At 41.1% G+C, this 24,696-nt stretch overlaps 1 protein-coding gene across 1 annotated transcript in view; it reads right to left on the bottom strand.

The window, feature by feature from the left end:
* Positions 1-12: 12 nt before the first annotated feature.
* LOC126293301 (uncharacterized) overlaps positions 13-24,696 on the bottom strand; it is a 270,221-nt gene continuing 245,537 nt past the window's right edge. Inside the window, exon 9 of the mRNA XM_049986432.1 lies at positions 13-6,461. Coding sequence (XP_049842389.1) covers positions 6,315-6,461 — 147 coding nt within the window. The 3' untranslated portion in view covers positions 13-6,314. The remainder of the gene's footprint in view (positions 6,462-24,696) is intronic.

The following is a 24,696-nucleotide window of genomic DNA, read 5'->3' as shown; positions in this document are numbered from 1 at the left end:
TTAGTGAAAGACTATTCAGTACATTGAACTTTTATTAATAGTCAACATTATATAAATGTTGTTCTCATCATGAACATAACTCAAAACAGCTAATATAATCTATTTCATAAACAGCTATACCAACAGAAATAGTTTTAGCTATATTCTAAATATCCTAAAATCTCACCGACAGTTACAATACTAATCAAAAAATTTGTTTGGCAGTTTTGTAATATGGTTATCACTGTAAGCATGTCTTCATTAAGTGACTAAGAGTACAATAGAAGTTTTTGTCATGTTGACAACTTCATGATACTAAATCAGAAATTCAACCATGTTACTTTTATGGTAACAGTGGTGATATCAGTAATTCATAAAAAAACTGCAATATTTCACTCGTATGAGTCACATAATTTAAAAGTCACATACAAAACTGTCATTTATCAACAGTAAACAGTGCGGTTATCTAAAGATATAATTTAATGAACTAGTAATTGTACAAATTTCTACTAAAATGGTGGCAAAGAGAAATTAGTCTCAATGATTAGCTTTACTTGGATGGCTGTATCCAGGGAAATTACACTTGTGTTATCTTTCTTATTTCAAAAATTGTTACATGATAACAATGATATGATGTGTAGGACGACTACTGATTAAAGCAAGTTGCAAATGAATCTAGGCTGAAGCAAATTTGATGCTTTCACTTGTGTGTGACACACAATTCTTCAGCCCTGTCACTGCATATACATACTTGTAATTATTTGATTCAGTATATAGTTAAACATCTTGAAGATGATCAATAATATTTCATTGTATTGTATACAAACACACAGCCAATGTATATACACAGACAGCTTATTTGAAATAGACAGTGCACATCTTTTCAGTCATGGATAACATAGGCCATAGCTTTCTCAAGCTACAACAAAAATCTGCTGGCTGATATTTAAGAAGCACTTACATTTAAGTATAATAAACATAAACATGTTCAATACTGACATTTTTCAGTATTTGTCTTTACAGCATTCAGCTGAAGACCCAAACACAAGAAGCTGCATCATAATAGCAAATATCATAGCATATTATCAGATTTTTGTAGTTTTAGTGCCAACTGCATTAATTCTTAAATACTGAAATTCTTTATTGTGTATGGTAAATAAAGTCCCAATTAATGCAGCATTTGAAGTTTATTTCAGTTCGTAAGATTGTAGGAAATGACCATATGGCTTACTGTTCACAGAGCAAATTACTGTCTGTCAGGTAATAGCCCTCAGCCTAAAATTAGTATCTCTTTTCCATCCATATTAAATGTATATGTCATAGTGGTCAATATAGACATTTGAACATGAGATATGGAAGACAAGTACAATTGTCAGAATTAAAACCATATTAACAAGATCTGATTAAACACAGAGAAATGTTGCAAGTAAAGAATATTGATTTTGATAGTCCCAACTGAAAAGGAAACAAAGTGATAGATTTAGGCAGCTCTTATACAGAAGGAAATTTTCTGCCATAGCAATAATATATGTCTGTTACAAAATTAAATACAATTAATGGGGTATCTTAGTATTTAAATTTAACATCTTTGTGCAGTACACAATGTTTGTCTTCCAATGTTCCTGTGGTAAATTCCATAAATCGAAAACATGGTCCACAATGACGTCAGCTACACCTTAACAATAAATACAGGTTTAATCAGATATAAATCATCATACCAATGTCATAAATAAGTAATATCCCACATCAAAATAGGATCTATGATATTGGTAATGTTTTTTTAGTATTGACAAATCATATAAAACTATGGTCTTATGTATACCTCACAAAAAACCAACAATAAGAATTTATTAAATGATTGCTTTATGTATTAGATGATCATGAGTCACTGAACACACTTCGATGGCTGGAGGTGACTTTAGATAATAAAGGCACCACAGTCAAACAATGGTATGCTTAATGATTAAGTCTTGAAAGCCCCAGAACACTTTCTGAGTGAAGTTATTTTCTTAGTTTTCAAATGAGGAAATAATCCATACTTTTAAGTAAATGTTACACAGTCACTGGAGTCAAAGTTAAAACCTATTTAAAAAATGATAAACATGAAATTTAATTACAGTTAAATCACAAGGCTGTATTACTGTAGAATCATCAGAATAAAAAAAGCCACTGTGTTTTTGAAATTAGTTCACAGGTAAACTTTCAGAAACAATCAAACAGTTTAATCCAGAAAATTGTCTGTGAAGACAGTCTTTTGCATTAAAAGGTAAATGTTTGTTCACTCTTATTTTTAAATGTGATTTAAGCTACTATGAAGTAGCAACATATTTATTGAAAATATTTCACTGTGTGTTATATTTCTATGTAGAAATCAGTAGCTCCATTTTTCATTTCTACATGTGTCTAGTGACTTTCAAATTACAGCAAACATACAGTAGATACTGATCAGAAAACTATTGCTGATGATAATCCTTCTTGATATTAAAAGGCAAATTTTATCTGCCTAGCAAGTATGATATTCGTATCAAATACTCCTTACAACTGCAGTTAAAAGGTTTATTACATTTCTTAGCAGCACTATATGTTTTTGAGAATTTGCTGCTAGTACATTTCAATGATGTGTGCACTTCCAAAACATAATTTTACATAAAGTGAACAGTGCCTCAGAATAATAAGTTTGATATTTTCAGTTAATTTTGAAATATGAAGTTAAATGTATGTATTGTAATAGCTAATATAGAAATTTGAACATGAGATAAGGAAGAAAAGTACAATCATCAGAAACAACATTGTGATAAGTTGATTTTGTAATTAAGGAAAAAGACACGAATGTTGTTCTTTAGCATGGTGCATATTTCCCATTTAGGTCAGTTAGTCTCAAAGTGAAGCTGTGAGGTGTATGTGTATACTTCAGACTCTCTGTGGTAATACTGGGTGACTGATAATGTCTAATTTTCCCTGCCAGCAATTAGACTGTTTTTGCTGATGGAGATTCTGTTAAAGCATAAGTGGATAGCCACCCAACATCAGTTTATTTTACAGTTAATGGGATCATATGATTGCTTACTTGATGTCTCCACTCTTGGAGTTTTTATGATTGTGAATGTCCAGCAAAGCATATGAGTGCTAACTCGACATCTCCAAGAAGCCAGTACAGTACTAGAATAAACTTTTTAATGTTAGTGGTAACAGAGTTGTTGTAAATCTGGAAAAGAAGAGAATCAGAGTGACTATCATGAAGGATACGGAAAATTAATTAAACTGATAAGAAATGAAGAGATATCCAACACAACTAGTGATGAAATTGAATATATACAAAGAAACAACACTGAGTAGCAGGAGGGACAGGATGATAAGTATTGAGATATCTAGAAATAACTGTCCTGGTACCAAATGTAGAAATTGAGAGCAAAAACTGAAGGGGAAGCCAGGGATTGGAATACATCCAATAAATAACTGAGGACCTTTTGTGTATGCTATACTCTGAGACAAAGAAGTTGCTAGAGTAGCGGGTGTAATTTCCCTGCTAGTAAATTGCTATCAGATTCTTTAATTGCTATCAGTTTGTTTAATTTTTTTGGTAATCAGACTGTTTACCTGGTGGCATAGCTCACATGCATTGGTCATATTTGGCATGTAATAATTGTAACCATGTGCCTTAACCAACAGAATTACAGTTTAAAGTCATTATTATTGTTATGTGCTATTACTGACTGGGAGAAAATGTGAATAATAACAGTCCAAGTTTAACTGCCCGGTGGAACTTATCAAATATTAGTCACTACAATTTCTACCTGCTACATGCACACTGCTGAAATTATAATGCTATCTTCCACACTGATTAACTCCATTATCAGCAACTATTCTTGCAGTTATATAAGAAATTCAATGTAAGATACATTCTGTGTAGATCACATGACATCCTTTCATTTATCCCCTGTCAAGTAACTGTGTTTTATGTCTTGATTGCAACCACACACCTCACATCCATTCTACTGCTGCGTATCTCAACAGACTCCACACTGCTAACTCAAATAATGCCTGTTACCCACACCAGCAGTGCTCCCATTAATGGAGGTTTCATTTTGATGAAGTAAAGTTTTCCTTTCTTATTGCATTCTGCAACATCAAGTGGCATGTTACACAGACATTGTTTAGACACATCAGAGTGACACCAAGTAGTGAACTGTTTAGTATTTTGGCAAGCATAACGAACTGTTGTATGCCACATGAAAAGTAATGCTGTTGGGAAACTGACTTTGACATGATTTCTTAACAGAGGGTTGTAGGTTCTACATGGATACTGACTGTTAGTGTCAGTGTTGTGTAAACAGTTGAATTGTATTCCATTAACAATGTGTGGAAGATTGTAAATTCACTTATAGTGTAGACCTGTTAACAGTTTTTGTGACTTCACTGTTTGAAAATTTTTATAAATTATTGTTCAGAGAACTTACATCAGTTAGCAGAGAACCAGGTTCAGCCTTAGATTAGGCAATATGTGGACCTTGCTGGGGCAAGTGAAACAGTCTTGACAGAACTTTGTCCAAAAGCAGCATGTAGGAAAAGGAGCTACAACACCCAACAAATCTCATGTACAAGAGGCCAAATATGCATGACATCTTGACATCATCACCATGTGCAAGAAAACCTTAAAAACAACAATCAGGGACCTTATGCTGAATGTGTCTGCATGGTTTGATATATTCAACGCCTGAGCTACAGATTACTAGGGTAATAGCCACTTGAACACAGATGATGAGATTCCATTACGAAACATATCACTTCATTACATTTATAGAAAAATTATTTTTGTTTCACATTGCCGCATGGAGTGGCCATGTGGTTTTGGGACACCATGTCACGGATTGTACGGCCCCTCCCACTGGAGGTTCGAGTCCTCCCTCGGGCATGGGTGTGTGTTGTTCTTAGCATAAGTTAAGTTGGTTTAAGTAGTGTGTAAGTCTAGGGACTGATTACCTCAGCAGTTTGGTCCCTTGTTTCACCTCTATGTAAACCTAAAATACCTGACCATGGATAGCCTGTCTGTGTACAGCTGGTCTAAAGTAACATGGATAACCCTGATATATGACAAACTCTTTGATGCAGCCAAATACCAGTTTCAGGATGTAATAGCAAACATTGGGTACAGGTTCTTATGGTGGAGCTAACATTTATAATATTTCTATGTGCTCAAACATTGAAGTGGTACGTGTAATTTTGTTAAGGCATTTTATAGTCTGAGAAGACTGAGTAGAGAGGTACAATACATGTCAGTAGTATCAGTGTGTAGCTTTTCACAAAAGTACTAAAACAGAACAACGAGTTTGCCAGGAGATACCATTGCCATACAAAAGAAAGTGATTGATGGGAATTATCCTGAACTGAATATTACTCTTGACACATTTCCCATACAATTTCACAATGAACTTAAAGCTTTGTAGCATTGCTTTCTAGTTACATGGAGTGCAGCTTAAAATTTTTTTTGAGGGGGCAGGGGGGGGGGAGGTATAGCCAGGAATTTCATCAGCAGCAAGTGAAAAAGAATGAACGGTGCAATAAAGGTTTTTAACATCCCAAGGATGACACCAGTGTCATTTGAGATGGAGCATGACCAAGGTTTGGACATGGAAGGACAATGACACCAGTAATGTAATTTTCAACGAACTGTTCTGGCATTTGCCTTAAATGATTTAACAAAACTTTGAAAAATCTACATATGGATGCACATATGAAACCTCACTTTTCTCAATACAAGTCTATTATCTCCATCAGTCGCACATAGTTAATATGAGTAAGTGGAGGTAAATCATTGGTCTAGCAAATGGCAGGTGGTATCGAGACTCCTGAATGTTTAAGTACCAGCAATTGAGGAAGGATACTGATGAAGAGTAAAACTTAACATCTTCTCCCTATCTTAGCACTGAGTGTGAAATTTTGAGCAGTGTGAACTATGTAAGTCACCATAAGCCATGAAATGCGAGACTGAGGTTCTAGCACCGGCTGACCTTTTAAGATACATTGGGATAGTTAGAGGAAGGAAGGGATGAGGAGGATGCTGACCTAAGGTAAACAAATACATTGGCACCTGTGTTTGTTTACATTGTGCTGATCCCAGTGTACTAGCCGATACCAGGTTGTTGGGGTAGGGGGGGGGGCGGTTGGTATCCTGCTGGGGACGGCTGCACAGTCCACTATCAAGGTGGCTTTGTCTGACAGTGCACAGTGGCTCAGGCCCCATTTGACGGAGTGAGATGCGCCGGCCCTATTCGACCAGGCGCGCCACGCCGGCCAGCCCCATTTGACGGTGCGGGCCACGGCGCGGGTGCCCAGCCCTACTTGACGGTGACCTGCCGCAGCAGCGTATCCAGGTTGGCCTTGGTGGTGACCTCGCGGGGCGCCCCGTGGCCCGGCCGCCCCCACAGGCCGCGCCACGTCTCGTGGTGCTTCCGGCTGCTCTCGCGTTCCTCCTGCACTGCCCTCTGTAAAAGAAACCACAAAGCTGACACCACACACAACTGGAACATCAGATTTACAATGGAGTTGATCCATATTACATTTCTCTCTGTATAAGTTCAAAAAGAGAATACTTCAACTACCAAAATATGGTAGGTATAACTACATGGGTCTGTGCTGTGGGCACCACACAGCGCAGTGATCGCCAACTACTGGATTTCAATAGCCAATTCTATTCAATCAGGTTTCTTTCTTCAGTCGAATGAAACAACCGATTAAAACAAATCTGTGTGGTCACATCAGCAATGCAAATGTTTTCCACTCACTCATTGGGTTTCTTTGGTTTATCTTAATGTGAGACAAATGACTAACTTGTCCAGGTTTTTTCAGTTACAAAGGGTGTTTGCGTTAGTTTGTTCTTGTTGTGGTCTTCAGTGCTGAGAATGGTTTGATGCAGCTCTCGATACTACTCTATCCTGTGCAAGCTTCGTCATCTCCCAGTGCTTACTGCAGCCTACATCCTTCTGAATCTGCTTACTGTATTGATCTCTTGGTCTCCCCTACGATTTTTACCCTCCACGCTGTCCTCCAATACTAGATTGGTGATTCCTTGATGCCTCGGAACATGTCGTACCAACCGATCCCTTCTTCTGGTCAAGTTGTGCCACGAACTTCTGTTCTCCCCAATCCTATTCAATACTTCCTCATTAGTTATGTGATCTACCCATCTAATCTTCAGCATTCTTCTGTAGCACGGCATTTCAAAAGCTTCTATTCTCTTCTTGTCCAAGCTAGTTATCGTCCATGTTTCACTTCCATACACGGCTACACTCCACACAAAATCTTTCAGAAACGAGTTCGTGACACTTAAATCTATACTCAACAAATTTCTCTTCTTCGGAAATGCGTTCCTTATTATTGTCAGTCTACATTCGATATCCTCTTTACTTCGACCATCATCAGTTATTCTCCTCCTCAAATAGCAAAACTCCTTTACCACTTTAAGTGTCTCATTTCCTAATCTAATACCCTCAGCATCACCCGACTTAATTTGACTACATTCCATTATCCTCATTTTGCTTTTGTTGATGTTCATCTTATATCCCTCTTTCAAGACACTATCCATTCCGTTCCACTGCTCTTCCAAGTCCTTTGCTGTCTCTGACAGAATTACAATGTCATCAGCGAACCTCAAAGTTTTTATTTCTTCTCCATGGATTTTAATACCTACTCCGAATTTTTTCTTTTGTTTCCTTCACTGCTTGCTCAATATACAGATTGAATAACATCGGGGAGAGGCTACAAGCCTGTCTCACTCCGTTACCAACCACTGCTTCACTTTTATACTCCTAGACTCTTATACCTGTCCTCTGCTTTCTGTAAAAATTGTAAATAGCCTTTCGCTACCTGTATTTTACCCCTGTCACCTTCAGAATCTGAAAGAGTGTGGTACAGTCAATATTGTCAAAAGCTTTCTCTAAGTCTATAAATGCTAGAAACGTAGGTTTGCCTTTCCTTAATCTAGCTTCTAAGATAAGTCATAGGGTCAGTATTGCCTTACATGTTTCAATATTTCTATGGAATCCAAACTGACCTTTCCCGAGGTCGGCTTCTACCAGTTTTTCCATTCGTCTGTCAAGAATTCGCGTTAGTATTTTGCATCCATGACTTATTAAACTGATTGTTCGGTAAATTTCACATCTTTCAGCACCTGCTCTCTTTGGGATTTGAATTAGAGGTATAAAAATACATTTGTTTATATTTTGATACCTGTTAGGGTTGATAACTTTACTTGTCCAACACTGTGCACATAGACGCAAGCATTTTTATGCATGTTGGTGCAGTTCAATGTGGGCACTGTCTGTAACTCATATTCATATGCATGACAGGTTTTATCACCTCTGATGCTGCATAGAACTGCTGTCACAAATCTACATCTCGAACCTTTATTCTGTAACCAATGTCCTTTGTAAACCCCCACATACTGAAAACAATGGTATCAGATCGGGGGACCAAGGGGGGCAGACAATGGGACCATCTCCTTCTGATCCAGCTCTCATGAAAAGTCTTGTGGATAAATGTGGTCACCGCCTCGTGACAGAGGGTTGGGGCAATTTCCTGCTGCAGATGGCTCTGTTTGACAGCACACAGGCGAGACAGGTGTGTCCTGTCACTGTAGACTTTATAAAAATGGGACAACAACACCATGTTTATGTAATCCCATATACAACAGTGTTGTGTACATAGTTCCACGTAGTCAGCACGTACACAACTTTTCCAATAGAGCACGGCCCGCTAAGCACAACAGCGCAGGCGCAGCGCTCGTCCGTCTCCGCACTACGAGATGGCGCTGCCTTAGAGACGGACCAAATTCTACTTTCGCCGATCCGTGTATTAATATGTAACACAGCCAATGAGATTGCTGCTAACGTAGACACTTTTCCCCTCACGGATCACACTCGCACAGTGATACCTGAATGCTTGAGGTATACAGACCTCCGATTAGTCAGTTGGCATTAGTCTTCACCAGTCTGCATTAGTCTGTACCAGTCTATAGTCAAGTTCCAGTCTGCGGCTAATAAGATTACCATATTCCTGTACATAGCCATGAAGATAAATGTATAGGCACTTTGTCAAGTATCAGAGATATGTGAGAATAAGTTTAACGTACCAAGACCAAAGGAACTTCAGATTGTCAATTGTAAACAGCATCCTGAATCAGGTTACATAATGATTATGTTTCTTATTATTTTAATAAGTGTGTGTGAAAATTAATCAAGTTCTGTTTAAAGTTGGCCACCTTCAATCTGCCACTCTAAGCGTGCAAGTGGCATTTCTATCGTCTGACCTAACGGCAGAAGATAAACACGCCACGATAAGACCACGAGATATATTGCTGACACTCGCCTACTTCATTAGAGCGACAAGTCAAATAATCTGATGGTGTGTGTACTGAAGGTCTTACAGTACACACACCACAAACAGTTACGTCGGTTAGCTTTGTCACAGGTTTGGAAGATAGGTTCATCACTTAAACAGCACTGCATTGAGGCAGTCATCGTTTCTGTCTATATGATGCAACATTTCAACAGCAAAATCACATTGTCTGTGGGTATCCTCAGGCTCAAAGTGATGGAAAAGTTCGTAAGCATGCAACCATAGATGTTTGTGCACTGTGTCATGGACCACTGAACATTCCATGGTCTCTTCATTCACATTTGATTTAGGATGTTTTCCAGCATCTGTAATCAAACTTCACTTTCGTCAAAGAGTTCTGTCCCATTGGTAAACGGATTTATGTTTGGGAGGATCCACATCCCACTCTCTTCTTGTACACCACTGACTAAGTGGTACAGATTTTTGTTCTGACAACCGCAGCAGCTGCTGCACCTTTGATTGTGGCATCCACATGTTGACCATCAGGAGTACATCTGACTGCTGACACTCACACTTGTGCCTATGCATGTGTGAATGTACATATGTGTCATATGTCTCAGTGCCATTCATGAAATGGTAAGGATCACTCCATGTCTTGGAGGGTGTCTCTATCAACTACTTAGTTAACAAACAACGTAATACGTTGAGTTGTTTCGATGTAAGTATTTGTTTGTGCATACCTCTTGTCTGGACGGCCCATACATAAGCCATGTTCAGAGTTGCCAGTTTTTTTAGACAAAAATCAGGTATCTTAGTTGAACAAAAGGTAAATAAAAGTGTATTTCTGAAAATGAATTATTTTCAAAAATTCACGTATTTATTCATCATACTTGAAAAGGAATTTTTTGTACTTACATATTAAATATTGAGTTTTGTCTGGTGTTAAATGTTCAATAACTGGTGTTACATTGTAAATTATGATTAAACTAATCAACAATTACTATTAAATTCCAACCAGTATGCACCCCTCATTATATATATATATATATATATATATATATATATATATATATATATATATATATATATATATATATATATATATATATATATATATATATATATATATATATATATATATATATGTGTGTGTGTGTGTGTGTGTGTGTGTGTGTGTGTGTGTGTGTGTGTATATATACAGGGTGGTCCATTGATCATGGCCGTGCCAAATATCTCACGAAATAAGCGTCAAACGGACAAACGAAAAAACTACAAAAAACAAAACTTGTCTAGCTTGAAGGGGGAACCAGATGGCGCTATGGTTGGCCCGCTAGATGGCGCTGCCATAGGTCAAATGGATATCAACTGCGGTTTTTAAAAACTGGAATCCACATTTTTTATTACATATTCGTGTAGTACATATAGAAATATGAATGTTTCAGTGGGACCACTTTTTTCGCTTTGTGATAGAGGCGCTGTAATACGACACAAACATTTCAAATTAAAATACAGAACGTAGGTACGTTTGAACATTTTATTTCGGTTGTTCCAATGTGATACATGTACCTTTGTGAACTTATCATTTCTGAGAACGCATGCTGTTACAGCGTGATTTTCTGTAAATACCACATTAATGCAATATATGCTCAACATGATGTCTGTCAACCTCAATGCATTCCTCTCAACAGCGAGTAGTTCGCTTTCCGTAATGTTCGCACATGCATTCACAATGCGCTGACGCATGTGGTCAGGTGTTGTCGGTGGATCACGATAGGAAATATCCTACAACGTTGCCCACAGAACGAGATCCGGGTACGTCAGATCCGGTGAACGTGCGGGCCATGGTATGGTGCTTCGACGACCAATCCACCTGTCATGAAATATGCTATTCAATACCGAGCTATGTGCCGGACATCCATCAAGTTGGAATTACATCCTCATTCTGTCATGCAGTGAAACATCTTGTAGTAACATCGGTTGAACATTACGTAGGAAATCAGCATACATTGCACCATTTAGATTGCCATCGATAAAATGGGGGCCAATTATCCCTCCTCCCATAATGCCGCACCATACATTAACCCGCCAAGGTCGCTGATGTTCCACTTGTTGCAGCCATCGTGGATTTTCCGTTGCCCAATAGTGCATATTATGCCGGTTTACGTTACTGCTGTTTGTGAATGACGCTTCGTCGCTAAATAGAACGCGCGCAAAAAATCTATCATCGTCTCGTAATTTCTGTTGTGCCCAGTAGCAGAACTGTAGAGGACGTTCAAAGTCGTCGCCATGTAGTTCCTGGTGCATAAAATATGGTACGGCTTGATTCGATGTTGATGTACTGTTCTCAACACCGACGTTTTTGAGATTCCCGATTCTGCTACTGATGTGCGGATTAGACGCAACAGTAGCTAAAACACCTACTTGGGCATCATCGATTATTGCAGGTCGTGGTTGACGTTTCGCATGTGGCTGAACACTTCCTGTTTCCTTAAATAACGTAACTATCCGGCGAACGGTCCGGACACTGGGATGATGTCGTCCAGGATACCGAGCAGCATACATTGCACACGCCCGTTTGGGTATTTTGATAACAATAGCCATACATCAACTCGATATCGACGTTTTCCGCAATTGGTAAACGGTCCATTTTAACACGGTAATGTATCACGAAGCAAATACCGTCCGCACTGGTTGAATGTCACGTGATACCACGTACTTATACGTTTGTGACTATTATCGCGCCACCTATCACAAAGCGAAATACGTGGTCCAACTAAAACATTCATATTTCTTTACGTACTACACGAATATGTAATAAAAAATGGGGGTTCCTATTTCTAAAAAAACGCAGTTGATATCCGTTTGACCTAATGCAGCGGCATCTAGCGGGCCAACCATAGTGCCATCTGGTTTTCCCCTTCAAGCTAGACGATTTTCGTTCTTTGTAGTTTTTTCGTTTGATGCTTATTTCGAGAGGTATTTGGCCCGACCATCTTATATATATATATATATATATATATATATATATATATATATATATATATATATATATATGCTTAAGGGCTTATTTAATTGCTTTTTTAAGGTGACACTTTCACGAAAAACATTTGTCAAAATTCACTGAATGTCTTTGAATTCTTAAGCGGCAGAGAAGTCAAGTCAACTACCGCGTTATAGAATTCGTTATTGTTATTACAAAATATTAGTTATTATTATAATAATTATACCTTAATTATTAGCGAAGTAAATAGATTCGTTAATTCGCCTATATATAAAATTAGCTCTTTGTAAGATATACAATGTAAATTCACAGCCTCTGGAGTATTATCAGCTAACTAATTCATACACCATTCTTTCATAACCTTTCATAACGATTACATGACAATGACAAAGAAACATCCTCAACTTCTCTTCGAAAATGTTTTATTTTAAGTGACTAGACTTTAATCTGACAAACATTATTCTGTAAATCTGTATTGTTGAAATGGTTCTGAGCACTATGGGACTTAACAGCTGTGGTCATCAGTCCCGTAGAACTTAGAACTACTTAAACCTAACTACCCTAAGGACATCACACACATCCATGCCCGAGGCAGGATACGAACCTGCGACGGTAGCAGTCGCACGGTTCCGGACTACGCGCCTAGAACCGCGAGACCACCGCGGCCGGCAATCTGTATTGTTCCGTCGAAATTCTTTTATCCCTTTTTCCACTATTTCCAGTTATTGACAGGAGTAGTCATTTTAACTTCGTTTTTGTGTCTGAATTTTTCTCTTGTTGCTAGACTCGTGACTACTCCTTAAATGAACTCTGCATTAGCGGATATACTGAGGTGCTGCAGCATTAGTCCGCAAGTACCCTTTCCACATCCCTTTCAAAATCTGAATTGTCAAAATCTATTGAGCCACCACATTAGCAACTGAAACCATTTACCCATTTTTATTTAATAGGATTATTCTAGGAAATACTGAAAGATAGTTCCTAAGTTCTTGCGTTGTCTTCAATGGTTAGTAAACCTAGCGATCGCACAGTTAACGGTTATTTTTCAATGAAAAGCATTCAAAACGTATTCTGAGAATCCCTCAATACACTAATAGCCGTTAACATCGGTTTGTTGCAGAATACTCGAACATATTCGGAATTCGAGAATAATAAATTTCCTAGAGGCCGGAAAGGTTATGTTCACGAATCAGCACTGTTTCAGAAGGCACCGTTCGTCAAAAACTCAGCTTGCCCTTTTCTCGCATGATACACTACGAACAATGGATGAAAGACACAGGCAGATGGCCTATATCTAGGTTTTCGAAAAGCATTTGACACGGTACCGCACTAGTGAAGGTACGAGTGTATGGAATAGGTTCTTTTTAAGTAAAGGAAACTAGTAGATTGTCCTCAGCGGCGAGTTTTTATCAGAGATATGGGTATCACTAGAATGGCCACAGGGAAGTTTGATAGGACCGAAAAAAAAGTGTGTGAAATCTTATAGGACTTGACTGCTAAGGTCATCAGTCCCTAAGCCTACACACTGCTTAACCTAAATTATCCTAAGGACAAACACACACACACCCATGCCCGAGGGAGAACTCGAATCTCCGCCGGAACCAGCCGCGCAGTCCATGACTGCAGCGCCCGAGACCGCTCAGCTAATCCAGCGCGGCTGAGAGGACCGCTACTACCCTATGCGTCAATCAATGATTTGGTATACAGGGTGGGTAGCAATCTGCGGTCGCTTGCTGATGATGATGAGGTGTACAGGAAGGTGTAGAAATTGAGTGACTATAGGAGGATACAAGATGACTGACAAAATTTATAGTTGGTGTGACGAATGGCAGCTGGCTGTAAATGTGGAAAAATGTAAGGTAATGCAGATGAGTAGAAAAAACAAGCCCGTGATGTTGAGATACAGCATTGGTAGTGCCCTGCTTGACACACTCACGTCGTTTAAATGTCTGGGCGTAACGGAGTACAGCGGCATGGAACGGAACGAGCGTGTGAGGATTACAGAAGGGAAGGTGGAGGGTCCAATTGGGTTTACTGGGAGAGTTTTAGGAAAGGAGACCACGTGTAAGACGTTAGTGCGGCCTGTTCTTGAGTGCTGCTTCATTGCTGGGACCGCATCAGGTCGGATAAAAGAAAGACATTAAAGCAGTTGAGAGTCGGGCTGCTAGGTTCGAACAACACGCAAGTGTTACAAGGGGACTTGGGGAACTCTATTGGGAGTCTCTGGAGGTAAGAAAACTTTCTTTTCGGGGAACAGGATTGAGAAAATTTCCAAGGCTGACACTTGAAGTTGAGTGCAGAATTACTCTGCTGCCACCAACAAACGCGGAAGAACTTGCCCCCCTTCTTGCAGCGGTGTACCGTAGGTCTCTAGAAGAGCGTAGCGCTCCAGAGGATTGGAAAAGGGCACAGCTTACCACCGTTTTCAAGAAGGGACGTCGAACACATGTGCAGAACTGTAGACCTATATCTCTAACGTCGATCAGTTGTAGAATTTTGGAACACGTATTACGTTCGAGAATAATGACTTTTATGGAGACTAGAAATCTCCTCTGTAGGAATCAGCATGTGTTTCGAAAAAGACGGTCGTGTGAAACCCAGCTCGCGCTATTCGTCCACGAGACTCAGAGGGCCATAGACACGGGTTCACAGGTAGATGCCGTGTTTCTTCCGCAAGGCGTTCGATACAGTTCCCCACAGTCGTTTAATGAACAAAATAAGAGCAGATGGACTATCAGACCAATTGTGTGATTGGATTGAAGAGTTCCTAGATAACAGAACGCAGCATGTCATTCTCAATGGAGGGAAGTCTTCGGAAGTAAGAGTGATTTCAGGTGTGCCTCAGGGGAGTGTCGTAGGACCGTTACTATTCACAATATACTTAAATAACCTTGTGGGTGGCGTCGGAACTTCACTGAGGCTTTTTGCGGATGATGCTGTGGTATATCGAGAGGTTGTAACAATGGAAAATTGTACTGAAATGCAGGAGGATCTGCAGCGAATTGACGCATGGTGCACGGAATGGCAATTGAATCTAAATGTAGACAAGTGTAATGTGCTGCGAATACATAGAAAGATAGATCTCTTATCATGCAGCTACAATATAGCAGGTCAGCAACTAGAAGCAGTTAATTCCATAAATTATCTGGGAGTACGCGTTAGGAGTGATTTAAACTGGAATGATCATATAAAGTTGATCGTCGGTCAAGCAGATGCCAGACTGAGATTCGTTGGAAGAATCCTAAGGAAACGCAATCCGAAAACAAAGGAAGTAGTTTACAGTACGCTTGTTCGCCCACTGCTTGAATACTGTTCAGCAGTGTGGGATCCGTACCAGATAGGGTTGATAGAAGAGATAGAGAAGATCCAACGGAGAGCAGCGCCCTTAGTTACAGGATCATTTAGTAATTGCGAAAGCGTTACGGAGATGATAGATAAACTCCAGTGGAAGACTCTGCAGGAGAGGCGTTCAGTAGCTCGGTACGGGCTTTTGTTGAAGTTTCGAGAACATACCTTCATCGAGGAGTCAAGCAGTATATTGCTCCCTTCTACGTATAGAGACCGTGAGGATAAAATCAGAGAGATTAGAGCCCACACAGAGGCATACCGACAATCCTTTTTTCCACCAACAATACGAGAGACTGGAATAGAAGGGAGAACCGATAGAGGTACTCAAGGTACCCTCCGCCACAAACCGTCAGGTGGCTTGCGGAGTATGGATGTAGACGTAGATGTAAACCATAAAGATACTTGAAATCAGAGACCGATGGCCCTTCAGTCCCACAAACCAACCAACCAACCAACTTGAGATCAAGGCTCATATAGAGGACATACAGATATTCATTTTTCCCTCGCTCCATCTGCGAGCGGACCAGTGGTACAGGGTACCCTCCGCCATGGTGGCTTCCGGGATATCTGTTCAAATGGTTCAAATGGCTCTGAGCACTATGGGACTCAACTGCTGTGGTTATTAGTCCCCTAGAACTTAGAACTACTTAAACCTAACTAACCTAAGGACATCACACACATCCATGCCCGAGGCAGGATTCGAACCTGCGACCGTAGCAGTCGCACGGTTCCGGACTGCGCGCCTAGAACCGCGAGACCACCGCGGCCGGCGGGATATCTGTGTAGATGCAGATGTAGACATGGTTGTAGCGGAATTCTGCCCATGATCGTCAATTACTGAGACATACTCACACTCATGCACCCAGCCTTATAGTCACTTAGAAGTGCGATGACCACATAACACTGTGCAAAGTACGATAGTATGGGTCATGACGCGAAATTTCTGTCTGAATCGACGAGTTTCTGGTAGGTTGGACTGAGCGAGTTATCACGCATGGAGACTCATCGTCTGATGTGAAAGTAACTCCGGATCTGCCCCAGAAAGTGCGCTGAGATCCTTGCTGTGCCATACATGTTGTATATTAATGAACTTGTGGACAATATTCATAGTAAGTTCAGAATTTTTACAGATGTTGCAGTTATTGATAATGAAGTACTTGAAAAAACTTTCATAAACAATCAGTCAGGTCTTAATAAGATTTCAAGATGGTGAAAAGATTGGCAATTGGTTTTAAATATTTATAGATGAAAAATTGTGCACTTCACAGAATCAAAAAATTAGTATTCTATGACTATATTATCAATGAGTCAGAGTCGGAATCTGTCAATTTGTACAAATAAAATGTCGTGTCACTAAGGCCATCCGTCGGGTAGACCGCTCGCCGGGTGCAAGCCTTTCGATTTGACGCTCCTTTTTTTAACATTTATAAACTTTTATTTACAAAATAACAATTTTCGTTTTACAAAAACAGTTTGCACTTTACTTGAATGAGATTTTCACTCTGCTGCGGAGTGTACGCTGATAGGATACTTCCTGCCAGATTAAAACTGAGTACCGGACAGAGACTCGAACTCGGGACCTTTGCCTTTCGCGAGCAAGTGCTCTACCAAGTAAAGCTGTGAGGACGGGGTGTGAGTCGTGCTTTGGTAGCTCAGTTGGTGGCCAGCACAGTAGCTCAGCGTGTTCGGTCAGAGGGTTAGATACCCTCTATAATAAGAACACAGTTAATCGATGAACAACGAACTTAAACGGATGTCTTACGATGTCCGTCCTGAGCAGATGCAACGAACAAAAGCGAACAAAATGAGATTAAAAAAAAAGAAAGTTGGTAGAGCACTTGCCCGCGAAAGGCAAAGATCCCGAGTTAGAGTCTCGGTCGGGCACACAGTTTTAATCTACCAGGAAGTTTCATATGAGCGCACACTCCGCTGTAGAGTGAAAATTTCATTCTAGAAACATCCCCCAGGCTGTGGCTAAGATAGGTCTCCGCAAGAACCTTTCTTCCAGGAGTGCTAGTTCTGCAAGGTTCCCAGGAGAGCTTCTGTGAAGTTTGGAAGGTAGGAGACGAGGTACTGGCAGAAGTAAAGCTGTGAGGACGGGGCGTGAGTCGTGCTTGGGTAGCTTAGTTGGTAGAGCACGTGCCCGCGAAAGGCAAAGGTCCCGAGTTCGAGCCTCGGTGCGGCACACAGTTTTAATCTGCCAGGAAGCTGCACTTTACTTGTTCGGATAAGACAATCCGTGCTGTGATTTTTTTCTGTTATTGTCCAGGTAATTATTTCCTTTGGTTTTCAATATTTTTCGAGTGTGTGTCAGACTGAGTTAGTTAGTAGTTTCTTACGGTATTTATTATTTCAGTTTAGTATTTTCTGAGTCTTGATACACTACAATTGTACATGTGGCAAAGGAATTTGGAAGAAAGCATTGATTGCAAGATCTAGTTAGCTACACAGAATAACCGATAAATAAAAGTTGTTTTTAAGGTATTTTTACTTATTACTAGTTGGGTTATTATTTTTTTTATATTTTGAATTGTGGATGTTTTCTATCCACTTTAAAATAATGCTGTATTTTAACTATTATCTTATTAAATCTAGTGTTGGAAAGCAAAAATGGGGATCATTTTACGTTGGGCCTTGAAAACCAGACTGTAGTGGAATATACGCTAGACATGAAATCATCTTGACAGAAATATCAACGAATGTATCAACTGTCAGCCGTTATTTGGTGAGCAAAGTGGTATCCAAAGGAAACACTCGTGAATAAATATATTAACTTAGAGAACAAACCATGATAAAAAAAGAACTTACCATTACAGCGAATTATTAAAACCATTTTGTCAGCTTGAGCGATGGGGATGAAATGATGATGATTAGGACAACACAAGACCCAGCGTACAAAACCTCCGACCCAGCCGGGGATGGAACCGGGGCCCTTAGGATTGACATTCTGTCGCACTGACCACTCAGCTACCGGGGGCGGACTCATACATTACCTGGGTGTAACACTTTGTAGTGACTTCAAATGGAATGATCACATATGCTCGTCATTGAGTAAAGCAGGTTTATTGCAAGAATAATGGGGAAGTGAAATCAGTGTGTAATGGAGATTGCCTGCAAATCATTTGTGCAACCCACACTAGAATATTGCTCAAGTGTGTGGGGACCCTTACCAGGGGATAATTACCATATACAGAGAAGGGCAGCACGAAAACGAATTGTCACAGATACGTTTGATACGCAGGAGAGTGTCATAAAAATGCGGAAGAAACGGAACTGTGGCACTCTTAAACACAGATATGGACTATGCCCACAAATCCTACTTAGAAAGTATGAAGAACCGACTTTGCATCATGCCAAAGACTGATTACAGCATACACGGAGGTATTTAAACAACCATTCTTGCTGCATTCCGTACGTGAATGGAACAGGAAGAAACCCTTGTAACTGGCAAAATGGGTCGCACCCTCTGTGGAACACTTCACTGCCGTTTTCAGAGGGTAGATGTAGATGTAGATGTAGACTGTGGCAAATGCAGTCTGCTGAGAGGTGGGACGATCTGCTGTGACGTCAGCATCACATCTCGGCCGCAACCGGCGACAGCTACTGAGCACGGCGATAACTGCGTTAGTAGGAAGAGTAGCCACAAAGTTTTATCCCGCCGAAAATCTCACTCTGCAAACACGGAACTGCGGATTCACCCTTCAATGTGACACCTTTTGACGACGATAGACACCTCGGTATAGATCTTGCTTTGAGAAGCCTGCAATTTTGTTGTTTAAGTGGGAACGACAGATTCCCGGCGGGGTCAGGGATTTTCTCTGCCTGGTAATGACTGGCTGTTGTGTGATGTCCTTAGGTTAGTTAGGTTTAAGTAGTTCTAAGTGTAGGGGACTGATGACCATTGATGTTAAGTCCCATGGTGTTCAGAGCCATTTGAACCATCTGGGAACGACAGGGGGACGGGCGAAAATATTTAAGAAATTCAAGATTTTCTTTCCTCCCTACCGTAATGTAATAGAGAAATGGGGTTTGCTGCAATGGATAAAGCATAGATTGAAGTTCTTATTGGTATTTTTTATTCAAAAATACTAATATCTTCACTGTGTAATGGAGATTTTCCCGAGAGAGCTCTGAAAGGAGGTACACTGCTAGCCATTAAAATTGCCACACCAAGAAGAGATGCAGATGATAAACGGGTACTCACTGGACAAATATATTATACTAGAACTGACATATGAATACATTTTCACGCAATTTGGGTGCATAGATGCTGAGAAATCAGTACCCAGAAAAACCACCTCTGGCCGTAATAGCCGGCCGAAGTGGCCGAGCGGTTCTAGGCGCTACAGCCCGGAAACGGTCGCAGGTCGCAGGTTCGAATCCTGCCTCAGGCATGGATGTGTGTGATGTCCTTAGGTTAGTTAGGTTTACGTAGTTCTAAGTTCTAGGGGACTGATGACCTCAGCAGTTAGGTCCCATAATGCTCAGAGCCATTTAAGCCTTTTTTTGCCGTAATAACGGCCTTGATACGCCTGGGCATTGAGTCAAACACAGCTTTGATGGCGTGTACAGGAACAGCTGCCCACCCAGCTCCAACACGATACCACAATTCATGAAGAGTAGTGACTAGCGTATTGTGACGAGCCAGTTGCCCGGCCATCATTGACCAGACGTTTTCAATTCGTGACGGATCTAGAGAATGTGTTGGCCAGGGCAGCAGTCGAACATTATCTGTATCCAGAGAGGCCTGTACAGGAACTGCAACAAGCTTTCGTGCATTATCCTGCTGTAATGTAAGAATTCACAGGGATCGAATGAAGGGTAGAGCCACGAGTCGTAACACATCTGAAATGTAACGTCCACTGTTCAAAGTGCCGTCAATGCGAACAAGAGGACACCGAGACGTGTAACCAATGGCACCCCATACCATCACGCAAGGTGATACGCCACTATGGAGATGAAGAAAACACGCTTCCAATATGCGTTCACCGCGATGTCGCCAATCACCGATGCGACCATCGTGATGCTGTAAACAGAACCTGGATTCATCTGAAAAAATGACGTTTTGCCATTCGTGCACCCAGGTTCGTCGTTGAGTACACCATCGCAGGCGCTCCTGTCTGTGATGCAGCGTCAAGGGTAACCGCAGCCACGGTCTCTGAGCTGATGGTCCATGCTGCCGCAGACGTCGTCGAACTGTTCGTGCAGATGGTTGTTGTCCTGCAAACGTCCCAATCTGTTGACTGAGGGATCGAGACGTGGCTGCACGATCCGTTACAGCCGTGCGGATAAGATGCCTATCATCTCTACTGCTAGTGATACGAGGCCGTTGGGATCCAGCACAGCATTCCGTATTACCTTCCTGAACCCACCGATTCCATATTCTGCTAACAGTCATTGGATCTCGACCAACGCGAGCAGCAATGTCGCGATACGATAAACTGCAATCTCGACAGGCTACAATCCGACCTTTATCAAAGTGAGAAACGTGGTGGTACGCATTTCTCCTCCTTACACGAGGCATCACAACAACGTTTCACCGGGCAACTCCGGTCAACTGCTGATTGTGTATGACAAAACGGTTGGAAACTTTCCTCATGTCAGCTTGTTGTAGGTGTCGGCACCGCCGCCAACCTCGTGTGAATGCTCTGAAAAGCTAATCATTTGCATATCACAGCATCTTCTTCTTGTCGGTTAAATTTCGAGACTTTAGCACGTCATCTTCGTGGTATAGCATTTTTAATGGCCAGTAGTGTACATTCGAATTCCATAAAAAAAACTTCCAGTTTTCTCATCCGTTCCTGTCGTTCCTCCGTAAGAGAGACTGCAGGCAAGAAATCAAAATTTTTGACATGTTATTAAGAGTCTTCACTCTTTCCTGCACAAACAGTACAAGAACCAAAACCTCCGTCAGAGAGGGGTCGGACAACATCACCCACAGTCTTCTGAACAGTTCTATAGCTAGCATGAATAGCAAGTGCGAAATATGAATTAGTGCACCAGAAGGGCACACTCCTTACTGAGAGTCCGATATCGACCTTTATGTTGGGAGACATTAATCGCGTGCACATTTGATAGAGGCGGACACCACACCAATCTATTGCCTACATATCGGTGGTTATACACCCGCATTGGATTCTTACTACTTTGCCTATGGACTACGGGAACATCCTCAAACGACAACTTTTTTATTGCCCCTTATACTATTATTGTTTCCAGTAAGCAACCTAATCTGAATATTCGCATTTTTAAAAGTCTTTGTTATTTCTTGGTAACGCTTTCACGATGTCACACACTAAAAATTCACGGTTTTCTTTCCTTCTGTCTCTTTCCAGAGCAATTTATTTGCGTCGGACTTTTGCTTCACTTTCGGATAACGTGTTTGAATTGTTTTAATTATTCGTAGTTCAGAATCATTTTCTTTCGCTAATATTTTAGGGTCGCTATTTCTTTGCGGATTTCCTCTTTATCAAACTGAAAATTTACACTGGCGTTCAAAATTAAAGCAATAAACTGCTGTTTGATCGTCCTGTGTCCTGTCAACAGGTGTCGTAACGATCCTGTTCTGCACGGAAGATGGCGTTCCGATCAACGGACAGCAGAGTCAGAATGACGTCAGGTCATCTATCAAGGGGGGTAGTGTCTGCAGGGTAGCCCCACAAAGGCATGTGCAGTATGGCGCAGAGAAAACGCCTACCAGATTCTCTGCGGTGGAAAGCCATAGGAAGAGTGTAAGCAGGGGACTGATGACCTCAGAAGTTAAGTCCCATAGTGCTCAGAGCCATTTGAACCGAGAATGGAAGCAGGACAGTCGCAAACTGATATGGCCCGATGGCTTAGTGTGAAACGTTCTGTGGTTCCTCGGATGAGGCGACAGTTTATGGAGACAGAAGCTGTATCCCGCAGACCAGGACGGGGCCGACCAAGTGTGACTCCAGAAAGAGAGGACCGTTATTTGGGTGTAAGGGCACGGCGGTACCGCCTTAGCACTGCCCTGCAACTGCCATCTGATCTCGCAGCATCCACTGTGATGTATCGAGGCAAACGGTGTACAGAAGGCTTCGGCAGAGTGGCCTTTATAGTTGGAGACCTGGTGTCTGTTTACCTCTGGCGTGTCCTCACAGAAGGGGATGTCCAGAGTGGAGCCGTCTGCACGCCACCTGGACGGTCGAACAATGGGCCAATGCTCTTTCCACAGACGATTCTCGATTTAGTCTGGAGAGTTATTCTGGACGGATTTGTGTCTGGAGAGAACGTGGAACACTATCTCTGGGCCCAAACATTGTGGAAAGAGTCCGTTATCGATGCCGATCCGTAATGGTGTGGGTAGGGATTATGTTGACCACTTGAACACCACTTTATGAAATTCTGTAGATGAGTCGGCATGGTTTAACTGCTGTCAGGTATCATGACGAGATCTTGGGACCTCATGTGGGGTTGTTGCGAAGTGCTGTGAGCCCAGGCTTCTTTCTGATGTGGTCCCGGCGGAGGTTCGAGTCCTCCCTCGGGCTTGGGTGTGTGTGTTTGTCCTTAGGATAATTTAGGTTAAGTAGTGTGTAAGCTTAGGGACTGATGACCTTAGCAGTCAAGTCCCATAGGATTTCACACACATCTGAACATCTTTCTGATGGACGATAATGCTCGACCTCATACAGCACGGATGGTCGATGTTTTCTTGGAAAACATTGCACGCATGGCGTGGCCTTCTCCCTCTCCCGATTTGAATCCCCTAGAGCATAGGTCGAAGAGAGCTGGAGACACTAGATGGTTTCAAATAGATTACATAATAGTAAGACAAAGATTTAGGAACCAAGTTTTAAATTGTAAGACATTTCCAGGGCAGATGTCGATTCTGACCATACTCTATTGGGTGTGAACTGCAGATTAAAACTGAAGAAACTGTAAAAAGGTGGGAATTTAAGGAGATGGGACCTGGATAAACTGAGAGAGCCAGGGACTGTAGAGAGTTTCAGAGAGAGCATTAGGAAACGATTGACAAGAACAGGGGAAAGAAATACATTAGAACAAGAATGGGTAGATTTGAGAGATGAAATAGTTAAGGTGGTGGAGGATGAAGGAGATAAAAAACGAGGGCTAGTAAAAATCCTTGGGTAACACAAGAAATACTGAATTTAATTGATGAAAGGAGAAAAGATAAAAATGCAGTAAATGAAGCAGGCGAAAAGGAATACAAACGCCTCAAAAATGAGATCAACAGGAAATTCAAAATGACTAAGCAGGGATGGCTAGAGGACAAATGTAAAGATGTAGAGGCATATATCACTAGAGCAAAGATATATACATGAATATCAAGGGTTCATATGTAAACCAGTTCTAAGAAAAGAAGGGAAGGCAGAAAGGTGGAAGCAGTATATACAGGCTCTATGCAAGGACGAAGTAATTGAGGGCAATATTATGGAAATGGAAGAAGATGTAGGTGAAGATGAAATGGCAAATATGATACTGCGTGAAGAATTTGACGGAGCACTGAAAGATCTAAGTCGAAACAAGACCCTGGGAGTAGACAACATTCCATTAGAGCTACTGACAGCCTGACAAAACTCTACCATCTGGTAAGCAAGATGGATGAGACAGGCGAAGTACCATCAGACTTCAAGAAGAATAGAATAATTCCGAACCCAAAGAAAGCATGTGTTGAGAATGTTGACAGGTGTGAAAATTACCGAAGTATGAGTTTAATAAGTCACCGCTGCAAAATACCAGCGGGAATTCTTTACAGACGAATGGAAAAACTGGTAGAAGCCGACGTCGGGGAAGATCAGTTTGGATTCCGTTCAAATATTGGAACACGTGAGGCAGTACTGACCCTACGACTTTCCTTAGAAGATAGATTAAGGAAAGGCAAACGTTCGTTTCTAGCATTTGTAGACTTAGAGAAAGCTTTTGACAAAGTCGACTGGAATACTCTCTTTCAAATTCTAAAGGTGGCAGGAGTGAAATACAGTGAGCGAAAGGCTATTTACAATTTGTACAGAAACCAGATGGCAGTTATAAGAGTCGACGGGCATGAAAGG

The sequence above is a fragment of the Schistocerca gregaria genome, chromosome 10 (assembly GCF_023897955.1).
Source record: "Schistocerca gregaria isolate iqSchGreg1 chromosome 10, iqSchGreg1.2, whole genome shotgun sequence".
In the NCBI taxonomy this organism is placed as follows: Eukaryota; Metazoa; Arthropoda; class Insecta; order Orthoptera; family Acrididae; genus Schistocerca; species Schistocerca gregaria.
Note: the sequence above shows the minus strand (reverse complement) of the source record. Positions and strands in the feature narration are given on the sequence as shown.